This window comes from Hordeum vulgare, chromosome 3H, assembly GCF_904849725.1.
Source record: "Hordeum vulgare subsp. vulgare chromosome 3H, MorexV3_pseudomolecules_assembly, whole genome shotgun sequence".
Classification (NCBI taxonomy): Eukaryota; Viridiplantae; Streptophyta; class Magnoliopsida; order Poales; family Poaceae; genus Hordeum; species Hordeum vulgare.
In genome coordinates this window covers 196,546,052-196,559,992 of record NC_058520.1, presented here as the reverse complement: position 1 = coordinate 196,559,992, position 13,941 = coordinate 196,546,052, and the positions used below count along the sequence as shown (strand labels likewise).

Genomic DNA, 13,941 nt, shown 5'->3' with positions numbered 1-13,941 from the left:
TGAACTCGTAATGTAGCATTTTGAGTATAATTTGTTTATTTGTGTCTCCCTGAGTGGATTTTGTTTATTTGTGTATACATGTCACGAACGTAGAATTATACATGTTAATTGTGTCGGTTCACTAGTCTAGAATCCGAGTATATACTTACTTTTCAATATGTTTTGTGTAGAATGGTGCAACCACCACCATGTCAAGTGTGCAAGTCTAGGTGCCAACTAGCCTGGCAACTGCCATGTTGTTCGGCATTTACTTCCATCTGTATTTTGTTCCTGCCGTGGTAAGAAATTATGAACCTTCTAATAGTTTGTGCTTTTGTTTTTGTTGCTATTTCCACTAATACATTGTGTGTGTGTTTTTTGTTTTTCTTACACAGACTGTTCCTTGCAATGTGAGATTGGATTTCAATGAACTCATATATAGATACACTGTAATCTTTGACGCTCCTGGGGGCCCCTACACTATGGAGGTCAATAAGGGACGGAAGATCACCCAGATTGGAGGAGATGAATGGGATCGTTTCATCGTCCGCATGCATCTCACTGGGGGTGAATTGCTCAGCTTCTCCTTCAGAAGAGAAACTCCAAGGCTTGTTGTTATCTATCTCAACTATGAGGAAGAAGATGATGACCCACTTCGTCGGTGCACTAAAGACTGGGTCCCTAGTGCCCAGACTTCTGCACGGGCGAAGAGAGCCCCTGCCGGCAGAGGCACGGCAGAACCCAATCAAGATGCAACCCCAAAGATTATCAAGGCCTCGGCAAGCCTGCCTTGCCGGGAAGATTATCAAGGCCTCGGCAAGCCTGCCTTGCCAGGAAGATTATCAAGGCCTCAACAAGCCTACCTTGCCGGGGGAAGACCAAGGCCACAGCCATTTAATGGGCAAGACGAACTCATCAAGCATAAGAACTCGGCAGGCTCCCTTGACGGGATGATGACCGAAGCCGTCCGGTAAGCTCCCTTGCCGGGATGGAGACTCAAGGCCCCGACAAGCTCCTTGCCGGGACGATGGGCCTGGTCACTAGTGGGCAACCACCCATGCCACAGTGCCACCGCCCCCTGAGTGCCAGCACATTCCGCAGGCGCCAGCACAGCGTCCAGGTGTTAAAACACCCGGATACGTGTCCTCACCAGCACCTCGCCGACAAGGACAAGATGTGCATTAAATGCACCTGACAGCGGTAGATGGATAAGCACCACCCTAGGTTCACTCTAACTTCTCGTGAACCTACCACCGAGCATTGTAGGCGGCCCCTTCGCCTATAAAAGGAGGCCCTTGGCTCATTTCACAGGGGTTAGACTTTTTGGATATTAGACTCCGCGGACATCATCCCTTAAATCGGAGATCAATGGTCATTGTAAAAACTAACAACAAAACGCTTAATACAACCAGACAAGCAGGACATAGGGTTTTACGTGTAAACGGCCCAAACCTAGGTAAAAAGGCTTGTCGGGTGCTGGTTGTTAGTTCTGCTCTAGACGTCACATCTCCCCGCCCTACGATCACAAGGGTTTCACGTTGATCGCCATAGGTGTCGACCTCGCCACGTCCTCTACGAAGCAATGCATAGTCATGGAGGATGCGCCAAACAGTCCTGAAGCTCCGGCGCGCACTCCAGCGCGAGAGTTGCGCCCCTGAGAGCGTCGTGTCATCGCCCAAGACGCGCTCAGGGGCTCCGCAAGCACAACCTAGCAAGAAAAAGATAAAGGGGTTATACCCTGGCTAGCTTTTTCTCCAAGCGACGGTCACAGACTATCGGCAAGAAGTCCTTGTCGGAGGAAAGGCTGCTAGGAGCGGTGATTTCCTGCTTGCCGGGGACCCAGGCGCCCCAGCAAAAGATTCAAGCGTCGTGCGGCCACGGTGTGAACAGATAAGTTTCTAAGTTCAAGGTTCAGATCTGAAGTAGATAGCTTCGCTGTGTTTCCCCTTGAAAAGTTTCCAATCTTTGTGTGTGGAGTCCGCGCATACTGGGACCTTTCCAAAGATCAGTGCACCTTGCTTTTGTTCCGGACACGTTCAAACGACCTGAACGGCCACAGAGCGCCTTCAAACCGATGCAAGCCTGATCAACAAGGGAAAGCGGCTACATAGCACCCGATTTCGTCTCAAGCTTCGCTTCGTGATTTCCATGGTTTTACTGAACGCGGCAAGGAGCCTTGTCGGTAGTTGTCGGCAATCTCCCAGCGACTGCAAAGACAAATCATACAAAGAATAGAATCAGGAAAAGGGAAAACAGTCTTTTCATTCATTTGTTTGGGATACTCTCAAACCTATTACATCGATGATATGGTCTACACTAACCTAGGACTATTTTCCTTGGAGAGGAACTAAGCTCGCCGGAGGAATTGGTGTTCATGAAGACAACACACGGAAAAGCCCGCGATACATTCCTGTTGTCTCCCCCGGGACCAGCACTGTACCGAGGGAGCGGGTTCGGTCTCGTCAAGCCACGGGAAGGGGGCGACAGGTCCGATTGAGATCTCCTCCCTTCCGGAGAGAGGGAGGGGCGTGACCGGGCCGAGCCAGTGCATGAAGCACTCAGTCCCAGCCGGGGGAGTTGCCATCCCATTCAATTCCCCCACGCTTGGGACTAGACCTAGCACGGTCAGCACTGCCGCTCTCTGCCGCCGTCGCTCGCAGCGGAGCGCTCAATGCCGCTCGAGCAATCTTCGCAGCAGCCGAGAAGCACACGTGGGCGCACATAAGGCTTGAAGGATAGAATGTCCGCCTCCGCTAGCTTGGAGCGGAGGACATGTCGGTCCTTGAGGAGATGGGCGCGGGCGAAGGCCTTCCAGCCTCGCCCGGGAAACATGGGAGACCGCCACGGGAGCAAGCCTCGGAGAAGGCGGAGGCGATTGAGAAGCTCTCTGCCTCCCTGGCCTCAACCTCCATGACGACCGTGGCCCCTCGCCCTTCCTCCACCACGGGCGCTCGGGCCGCTTTCCACCGCGGTGCCCCTAGAAGTTGTGGCATGATCCGAACGGGATCCTCTCACCGCCCTACAGGCTGACGGTAGCCGACCCCGGCCCCTAACCATGGTTAGGGGCGAGCGCCACCTGCAGACTGAAGAACACTCCGAAGACCAAGTCTGGGGAGTTGGTGGATTCAGGAGGAGTTGGGTGAGCAAAACCCCTCGCGAACCCTTGAATTTATATGACGGGGCGCGGGCGCTAGCCTCCCTTGCTTCAAAAACCGCCACCCCTATCGCCCAATCGCTCGTACTCACGGGCGAACACGGAACCGCCCTGCTGCTCCAATGTGAGCCCGGGCGGGCCCAGCCACTACTGCACCTTTCAAGGCCACGTCTGCCACCCGTCCATCCGACACTGCGCATGCCACGCGCGTGGCAGAGGCTTTTCGGGAGGTGGAAAGGCCACTGCGCGCACGACTCCCCGTCTCGCGCGTTCAATGCGCAACGTGGGGAAGAGCAACCGCCAACAGATCCAGCCACGAAAGCCCGTGCACCTCTTGGGGCCTGGCCCAACAATGCTTCGCACGCGTGTGTGATACGTCTCCAACATATCTATAATTTTTTATAGTTCCATGCTATTATCTTGTCAACTTTGGATGTTTTATATGCATGAATATGCTATTTTATATCTTTTTGGGACTAACCTATTAAATCAGTGCCTCGTGTCACTTTCTGTTCTTTCTGTGTTTTTGACCTCTTTCAGAAAAGAATATTAAACGGAGTCCAAACGGAATAAAACCTGCGGGATGATTTTTTCCATAACAGAAGATACGCAGGGGACTCGAGAACCAAGGCAGGAGACCTCGTGGGAGGTCACAAGCCCCTAGGCGCGCCCTAGGGGGGCGCCTGGCAGGCTTGTGGGCCCCACGTGCCTCCTTTGCCCTACCTCTTTTGCCTATAAATTCCCTAAAATCCCGACAGCAAAGAAGAGAGCCACGAAAATACTTTTCCACCGACGCAAGCTTCTGTCTCCGCAAGATCCCATCTGGGGACCGTTCTGGTACCTTGCCGGAGGGGGATTCGGACATGCAGGGCTTCTTCATCAACACCATTGCCTCTCCAATGATGCGTGAGTAGTTCACCACAGACCTTCGGGTCCATAGCTAGTAGCTAGATGGCTTCTTCTCTCTCTTGGATCTTCAATACAAAGTTCTCCATGATCTTCATGGAGATCAATCCGATCTAACTTTCTTTTGCGGTGTGTTTGTCGAGATCCGATGAATTGTGGATTTATGATCAGATTATCTATGAATATTATTTGAGTCTCCTATGACCTCTTATATGCATGATATCGTATCCTTGTAATCCTCTTTGAGTTATGGGTTTCGTTTGGCCAACTTGATCTATAATTCTTGCAATGGGAGAAACGCTTCGTTTTAGGTTCATACCGTGCGGTGTCCTCACCCAGTACCAGAAAGGGTAGCGAGGCACGCATCGTGTTGTTGCCATCAAGGGTAAAAAGATGGGGTTTATATCATATTGCATGAATTTATGCTTCTACATCATGTCATCTTGCTTAAGGCGTTACTCCGTTTGTTATGAACTTAATACACTAGATGCATGTTGGATAGCGGTCGATGTGTGGAGTAATAGTAGTAGATGCAGACAGTATCGGTCTACTTGTCTCGGACGTGATGCCTATATGTATGATCATTGCCTTAGATATCGTCATGACTTTGCGTGATTCTATCAATTGCTCGACAGTAATTCGTTCACCCACCGTAATACTTGCTATCATGAGAGAAGCCTCTAGTAAACACTATGGCCCCCGGGTCTACTTCACATCATATATTCAGATCTACAAAAATACCAAAAATACTTTGTTGCACTTTAAACCTTCAGATCTCACCTTGCAAGTAATCGTGAAGGGATTGGCAAACCCTTTATAGTGTTGGGTGCAAGTTTGTTTGTTTTTGCGCAGGTACATTGGTGCCTCATCTTGATACTCCTACTGGATTGATACCTTGATTCTCAAACTGAGGGAAATACTTATCGCTACTTTGTTGCGTCACCCTTTCCTCTTCAAGGGAAAAACCAACGCAAGCTCAAGAGGTAGCAAGAAGAATTTCTGGCGCCGTTGCCGGGGAGTATTCAAAGTGAAGCATATCCAAGTAACTATCGCAAACACACCTCTTCCATTAACTTTATTTGCCTTTTGCCTCTCGCTTTCCTCTCCCTCACTTCTTAAAAAACAAAATGTACAAAAATATTTGCCTTTTTTCGTTCGCCCTTTCTTTCGCTTGCTTTATGTTTGCTTGTGTTGCCATGTGCCTTCAATATGCTTGCATCTTTGCTTGCTAAGTATCTATTGATATGGATCCTCACCCACTTGCTAATCTCTTTAAGAGATCCAATTATGTTGAACCAATTGCTAGTGAGTTTTGTGCACTAGATTATATTTATGAAGTTTTGCTTGAGATGAGTGAATCTGAAAATGGTGATGTAGAAATTTATGAAGTGATTCACGAGGGCTCCTTGAATGAAAAGCATGATTGCAATGGTTTCACTATGCAACCCTTCTAAAAATATGCAAAACCCTAAGCTTGGGGATGCTAGTTTTTCTATGTCCACTACTTGTTGCAATGATCATGATTGGGGTGATGACTAATCTTACGATCTTGAAAATTTGTTTAATCCTCATGATGAATATGATATTGATAATAATGTTTGCAATAAGATTCAAAAGTGGGTTTGGAGAAGTCATGACTTTAGATGATGATAATCCCACTATTTTTCAAGAGCGTCAACTTTGCATGCATGTGGATCATGAAAAGAATATCCTATGTGATAGTTATATTGTTGAATTTGATTACGATCCCACATGTAATTATTATGAGAGAGGAAGTATTGTGGTAGAAACTTTCATGTTACTAAATTACCTCTCGTTATGTTGAGATTGATATTGTCTCTTTCTTATTCCTTGCATATGGTAGTTATTGCTTGTCTTGATAATTTGTTTTCCTATAAAATGCCTATGCATAGGAAGTATGTTAGACTTAGATATGTTTGTCACATGTTTAATGATGCTCTCTTTGTGTCTGATTGCTATCTTTTCTGTGAGCATCATTGAATTATCAATGCCTAGCTAAGGGCATTAAACGATAGCGCTTGTTGGGAGGCAACCCGATAAATTTATTTTTGCTTTTTACTTTCTGTTTTGTTGTGTCCACACCATCATAATTCTGTTATTATTGTGTTTTTTATGTTTCTTTTGGTGTTTGTGCCAAGTAGAACCTTTATGATTGATTTTGGTGATAGTTGTTTGATCATGCTGAAAAAGACAGAAACTTTGTGATCACGAACTTATTTTTAATTCCTATCCAGAAAGAGATTTTGAGTTCATTCTTTTTGCTGTTGGTTGATATGCAAATTGCCCTAACTGTCATAAGTTTTCAGAATTTTTGGCATACCAGAGGTATATGAAGTATACAAATTGCTACAGACTGGTGTGTTTTTGAAAGATTCTATTTTTGTTGTGTTGATTGCTTATTTTGATGAAACTATGGTTAGTATCGGGGGTACTAGCCATGGATAAGTGATAATACAGTAATATAACATCAATCTAAATGTAAATCAAGTTTACTACAGTACCTAAAGAGCTGGTGGTTTGTTTTCTTATGCTAATGATATCACGAGTTTCTGTTTAAGTTTTGTGCTGTGAAGTTTTCAAGTTTTGGGTGATATCCTCATGGAAAATGGAATAAAGAGTGGAAAGTGCTTAAGCTTGGGGATTCCCAAGACATCCCAAGCCAAATTCAAGGACACCAAAAAGCCTAAGCTTGGGGATGCCCCGGGAAGGCATCCCCTCTTTCGTCTTCAATTCATCGATAACGTTACTTGGAGCTATATTTTTATTCACCACATGATATGTTATTTTGCTTGGAGTGTCGTGTATTATAGGAATATTTGCTTTTTGTTTTGTCACAATCATCCTTGTTGCACACCTTTTTTAGAGGGACATGCACTCATCGTGAATTTGCTAGAATGCTCAATGAGCTTCACTTATATCTTTTGAGTTAGGCAATTTAGCTCGCATGTGCTTCACTTATATCTTTTGAGCTAGATAATTTTGCTCTAGTGCTTCACTTAAATCTTTTTACAGCATGGCGGTGTCATATGTAGAAATAAAAACTCTCGATCTTCACTTGTATCTTTTTGAGAGTGCTATCTCTAAGTAACTTCGTAATTGGCGTGTGCTATGAAATTAGTCCTAAATATGATAGGCATCCAAAGATGATTTAATAAAAACTTCCATATTCAAGTGCATTGATTAGTAAGAGAAGTTTGATCCCTCACAATTAGTTTTGAGATGGATATGGTAATATTAGAGTTATGTTAGTAGGGTGTTGTGAATCTAGAAATACTTGTGTTGAAGTTAGTGATTCCTGTAGCATGCACGTATGGTGAACCGCTATGTTAGGAAGTCAGAGCATAATTGATTTATTGATTGTCATCCTTTGTGTGGCGGTCGGGATCGCGCGATGGTTAACACCTACCAACGCTCCCCCTAGGAGTATGCGTTTAGCACTTTGTTTCGGTTACTAATAAAACTTTCGCAATAAGTATATGAGTTCCTCATGACTAATGTGAGTCCATGGATTATACGCACTCTCACCCTTCCACCATTGCTAGCTTCTCTAGTACCGTGTAACTTTCGCCGGTGCACAAACCCACCATATACTTTCCTCAAAACAGCCACCATACCTACCTATTATGGCATTTTCATAGCCATTCCGAGATATATTGCCATGCAACTTCGACCGTCCGTCTCAGGACATGTGTCGTCACTTTCATTTTGCCATTGCATGATCGTAAGATAGCTAGCGAGATGTTTCAACGTCATACGCTAAGCTAGATCGTTGCACATCCCGGTATACTGCCGGAGGCATTTCATATAGATTCATCATTGTTCTAAGTATTGAGTTGTAAGTAAATAAAAGCGTGATGATCATCATTATTAGAGCATTGTCCCATGTGAGGAAAAAAAAGAGGCCAAAGATGCCCACCAAAAAAATGAAAAAAAGAGGCCAAAGAGCCCAAACAAAAAAATGAGAGAAAAACAGAGAAGGGACAATGCTACTATCTTTTTCCATACTTGTGCTTCAAAATAGCACCATGTTCTTCATGATAGAGAGTCTCTTGTTTTGTCACTTCCATATACTAGTGGGAATTTTCATTATATAACTTGTCTTGTATATTCCAATGATGGGCTTCCTCAAAATTGCCCTAGGTCTTCATGAGCAAGCAAGTTGGGTGCACACCCACTAGTTTTCTTTTTGAGCTTCCATACACTTATAGCTCTAGTGCATTCGTTGCATGGCAATCCCTACTCATTCACATTGATATCTATTGATGGGCATCTCCATAGCCCATTGATATGCTGAGTCGATGTGACCATCTCCTCCTTTTTTCCTCACAACCTCCACCACACTCTATTCCACCTATAGTGCTATATCCATGGCTCACGCTCATGTATTGCGTGAGAGTTGAAAAAGTTTGAGAAAGTAAGAGTGAGAAAACAATTACTTGGCCAATACAGGGGTTGTGCATGATTTAAATTCATTGTGTGCGGATGATGGAGCATAGCCAGACTATATGATTTTGTAGGGATAACTTTCTTTGTCCTTGTTATTTCAAAAGTTCACGATTACCTTGCTAGTATGCTTAAAGTATTATTGTTTTCATGTCAATAGTAAGCTTTTGTTTTGAATCTTATGAATCTGAACATTCATGCCACAAGAAATAAGTTACAAAGAACAAATATGTTAGGTAGCATTCCACATCAAAAATTTGGTCTTTATCACTTCCCTACTCGAGGACGAGCAGGAGTTAAGCTTGGGGATGCTTGATACGTCTCCAACGTATCTATAATTTTTTATGGTTCCATGCTATTATCTTGTCAACTTTGGATGTTTTATATGCATGAATATGCTATTTTATATATTTTTTGGGACTAACCTATTAACTCAGTGCCTCGTGCCACTTTTTGTTTTTTCGTGGTTTTGACCTTTTTCAGAAAAGAATATTAAACGGAGTCCAAACGGAATACAACTTGCGGGATGATTTTTTCCATAACAAAAGATACGCATGGGACTTGAGAACCAAGGAAGGAGACCTCGTGGGACGTCACAAGCCCCCTAGGCGTGCCCTAGGGGGGCCGCGCCTGGCAAGCTTGTGGGCCCCACATGCCTCCTTTGCCCTACCTCTTTCGCCTATAAATTCTCTAAAATCCCGGAGCCAAAGAAGAGAGCCACGAAAATACTTTTGCGCCGCTGCAAGCTTCTGTCTCTGCAAGATCCCATCTGGGGACCGTTCTGGTGCCCTGCCGGAGGGGGATTCAGACACGGAGGGTTTCTTCATCAACACCATTGCCTCTATGATGATGCGTGAGTAGTTCACCACAGACCTTCGGGTCCATAGCTAGTAGCTAGAAGGCTTCTTCTCTCTCTTGGATATTCAATACAAAGTTCTCCATGATCTTCATGGAGATCTATCCGATGTAACTTTCTTTTGCGATGTGTTTGTCGAGATCCGATGAATTGTGGATTTATGATCAGATTATCTATGAATATTATTTGAGTCTCCTATGATCTCTTATATGCATGATTTCGTATCCTTGTAATTCTCTTTGAGTTATGGGTTTCGTTTGGCCAACTTGATCTATAATTCTTGCAATGGGAGAAGTGCTTGGTTTTGGGTTCATACCGTGTGGTGTCCTCACCGAGTGACAGAAAGGGTAGCGAGGCACGCATCCTGTTGTTGCCATCAAGGGTAAAAAGATGGGGTCTATATCATATTGCATGAATTTATCCTTCTACATCATGTCATCTTGCTTAAGGCATTACTCCGTTTGTTATGAACTTAATACACTAGATGCTTGTTGGATAGCGGTCGATGTGTGGAGTAATAGTAGTAGATGCAGACAGTGTCGGTCTACTTGTCTCAGACGTGATGCCTATATGTATGATCATTGCCTTAGATATCGTCATGACTTTGTGTGATTCTATCAATTGCTCGACAGTAATTCGTTCACCCACCGTAATACTTGATATCATGAGAGAAGCCTCTAGTGAACACTATGGCCCCCGGGTCTACTTCACATCATATATTCAGATCTACAAAAATACCAAAAATACTTTGTTGCACTTTTCACCTTCAGATCTCACCTTGCAAGTAATCGTGAAGGGATTGACAAACCCTTTATAACGTTGGGTGCGAGTTTGTTTGCTTTCACGCAGGTACATTGGTCCCTCATCTTGATACTCCTACTGGATTGATACCTTGGTTCTCAAACTGAGGGAAATACTTATTGCTACTTTGTTGCATCACCCTTTCCTCTTCAAGGGAATAACCAACGCAAGCTCAAGAGGTAGCAGTGTGTGGCCCAGGCCCAAGGGCTCCTGTGGGTGCACTAAAGACTGGGGTCCCTAGTGCCCCAGACTTGTGCACGGGCGCGGAGAGCCCCTCCCGATAGAGGCACGGCAGGACCCAATCAAGATGGAACCCCCAAGAGTATCAAGGCCTCGGCAAGCCTGCCTTGCCGGGAAGATTATCAAGGCCTCGGCAAGCTTGCCGTGCCGAGAAGATTATCAAGGCCTCGGCAAGCCTACCTTGCCGGGGGAAAGACCAAGGCCACGGCCATTTAATGGGGAAGACGAACTCACCAAGCACAAGACCTCGGCAGGCTCCCTTGCCGGGCTGATGACCGAAGCCGTTCGGTCAGGTCCCTTGCCAGGACGGAGACTCAAGGCCCCGGCAAGCTCCTTGTCGGGATGATGGGCCTGGTCACTGGTAGGCAACCACCCATGCCACAGTGCCACTGCCCCCTGAGTGCGAGCACATTCCGCAGGCGCCAGCACAGCGTCCAGGTGTCAAAACACCCAGATACGTGTCCTCACTAGCACCTCGCCAACAAGGACAAGACGTGCATTAAATGCACCTATCAGCGGTAAATGGATACGCACCGCCCTAGGTTCACTATAAAAGGAGGCCCTTGGCTCATTTCACAGGGGTTAGACTTTTTGGAGATTAGACTCCGTGGACATCATCCCTTAAAATGGAGATCAACGGTCATTGTAACAACCAACAACAAAACGCTTAATACAACCAGATAAGTAGGACGTAGCGTTTTACATGTAAGCGGGCCAAACCTGGGTAAAAAGGCTTGTCGGGTGCTGGTTGTTAGTTCTGCCTTGGACGTTACCTCTCCCCGCCCTACGATCACAAGGGTTTCACGTTGATTCCCTCAGGTGCCGACCTCGCCACGCCCTCACACTTGATGAAGTAGTCTTTGTCCAAAGAATGACTAGGTTGAGCAAGGATGAAACTGACATGCTTTGGCAAAAACTTCCGCCACATGATGCCTACATCGGGATGCCATTCGTGACCCACCTAACACGGACGATGGTTAACCGCCATGTCATGGTATGTTACTTATTACTGTAGTCATTTGATGTCCTTAGTATATGTTAATGTGATGATATGCTTAGTGTAGAATTTGATGATATGCTTGTTGTAGAATTTGATGATATGCTTAGTACATATATTAATGTGATGATATGCTTATAGCGTAGTAATGCTACATGATCATATTATTTTTCTTGAGAAATTACCTAAGAGACTATGTGTGAGATGTGGAATCGAGCCAGATCTAGAAGGCATTGTTGGACTACGCCTTACTACAAGGGGCTCTGTCATCACCTGGGCTTATGCAGTGCACACGGACGGGCACACTATCTTCACTGCGGCTAGGTGGAGCAACTTCCTCGCTCGCAAGAATCTCCGGGTTGGACACGTCGTTTAGTCATTCTCAGGAACACCCCACGGCATGACTTGAAGATGATGATCGTTATCAACCTCCTTTAAGTATGTTATTTATAGTTTGCTCGTGCAAAATGAACTCCTTATTAACTATGCTCGTGTTTGTGAGAATTTTCGTTAATACCTACTTGTGAGCTTGGAACTTATTATTAACGAGAATGCATTGTTTTATTAGACTAGTTCCTCGTGTGCAATGATAAATGGTAAATGTTATGCGGCGGCAATTTTTTTGGCTGTACAAAACGTTCCTGGTGTGCAATGTACATTCAACACCGCAAGGTAAACGATTATAGCGGTGGTGTTGCCTACATGACACGCCATCACCACATAGAATACTGTTGACGTAGGACCCAACGCCACAAGTATTTTTTAACAATGGCACGATATTGGTGGCGTAGGGCTACCACGCCAGTAAAGTCGTTTTTGCCACGCCATAGCTAGGCTTTTCTGCACTAGTGACACGATCCGACCCGCGATCATATCATGAATGTCCCGATTAAGTGCCGAACAGACGACACCTCCGTGTTCAACACACGTATAGCTCGATGACGCCTTCACCTCCTCGATCTAGCAAGAGAAGGTGAAGTAGTAGCTTGAGTTCTCCGGCAGCACGATAGCATGGTGGCAGTGGTGGTGGGGTGCTCTCGACAAAGATTCATCAAGCACTACCGTAGTCGTGAGAGTGGAGAAATACTACAAGAGAGGGAGGAGGGCTACGTTATGGCTTTCAGGTGTGGGTTCCATCCCTCTCCTCTAGTATATATAGGTGGAGGGCGAGAAGAGGCAGTCGCCCTAGGGTTTCCCCTAGGGTGGGGCGGCGGCCACCAAGAGGTGGCTTGGCCCCCAAGGATGGGTGGCGGCCCACTCTGCGCTAGCCCACCTCCTTGTCCGCATGGGCCTTAGGTGGGAGGGGCGGCCAGCCTGCCTTTCACCACCCATGGGACCCTCCAGGACAGGTGGACCCTCCCGGTGGACCACCGGAACTCTTTCGGAACCTCCGTCACAAAACAGGTAACCTTCCAAAACTCAAGTACCAACTTCCCATATATCAATCTTTACCTCCAGGCCATTCCAAAGCTCCTCGTCATGTCCGGGATCTCATCTGGGACTCTGAACAACCTTTGGTAACCAACACAATAACTCAACTATACTAGATCATCACCGAATGTTCAGTGTGCAGACCCTACGGGTTCGAGAACTATGCAGACATGACCGAGATACCTCTACGATCAATAACCAATAGCAGGACCTGGATGCCCATATCAGTTTATACATATTCTATGAAGATCTATATCAGTCGAACCACGATGTCAAGGATTCAGATAATCTCGTACGTAGTTCCCTTTTTCCACGCGTATGTTACTTGCCCGAGATTTAATCCTCGATACCTCCATACCTAGTTCAATCTCATTACCGGAAAGTCTCTTTACTCGTTACATAGTACAAGATCCCATTACTAACTCCTTAGTCACATTGCTTGCAAGCTTACCGTGATGATGTATTACCGAGTGGGCCCCAATATACCTCTCTGTCATACGGAGTGACAAATCCCAATCTTGATCCATGCAAACTCAACAGACACCCTCGGAGATACCTTTAGAGCATCCTTGTAATCACCCATTATGTTGTGACATTTGATACACACACGGCCTTCCTCCGGTGTCAGGTAGTTGCATGATCTCATGGTCATAGGAACAGATACATTGACACGCACAAAGCAATAGCAGTAAACTTGATACGATCAAATGCTAAGCTTATGGTTTGGCTCTTGTCCATATGAAAGCACAATTGCTCCCTAGGGAGGTTTTCCAAGTATATTTCAAAAAAAGTCCAAAAGAGGCTATGGCTTAAGTTTTATGTGGAGATGCCCCTGGATGCAAGAAAGGAATAATGTTGGCTCAAGCTTCAAGCTAGAAGACTCTTCATTTTATATTTGTGAGAAATCACTTTTGAGTCCATAGGAAAGACAATACTATTAAAAGGGGATGACGTAGTAAAATGAACGGATTGCTCAAATACTCAAAGTTAGCCACCAAAACACTCAGTCATTATTCCCACATATCCACTCTGTCAAGATCCACATACACAAATTCGGTGTCACCAACATTCCCATATCGGATCCACCGAGTTTGACCTCAGACAGAAACCCTA

General features: G+C 45.5%; 1 protein-coding gene across 1 annotated transcript; it reads left to right on the top strand.

Moving 5' to 3' along the window:
• Positions 1 to 461: 461 nt before the first annotated feature.
• Positions 462 to 11,773, top strand: LOC123442326. Its single transcript, XM_045118335.1, has 3 exons — positions 462 to 642; positions 11,255 to 11,394; positions 11,576 to 11,773. Exons 1-3 carry the CDS (start codon positions 462 to 464, stop codon positions 11,771 to 11,773), a joined length of 519 nt encoding a protein of 172 aa, XP_044974270.1.
• The last annotated feature ends 2,168 nt before the right edge of the window (positions 11,774 to 13,941 follow it).

What these genes read in the sequence shown, in the direction of transcription:
- LOC123442326 (XM_045118335.1), top strand. Translation starts at nt 462, where the DNA reads ATGGAGGTCAATAAGGGACGGAAGATCACCCAGATTGGAGGAGATGAA. An exon ending in TGATGACCCACTTCGTCGGT is followed by an intron (nt 643 to 11,254) that starts GCACTAAAGACT and finishes CACTTGATGAAG; the next exon opens with TAGTCTTTGTCCAAAGAATG. An exon ending in TGGTTAACCGCCATGTCATG is followed by an intron (nt 11,395 to 11,575) that starts GTATGTTACTTA and finishes ATTTTTCTTGAG; the next exon opens with AAATTACCTAAGAGACTATG.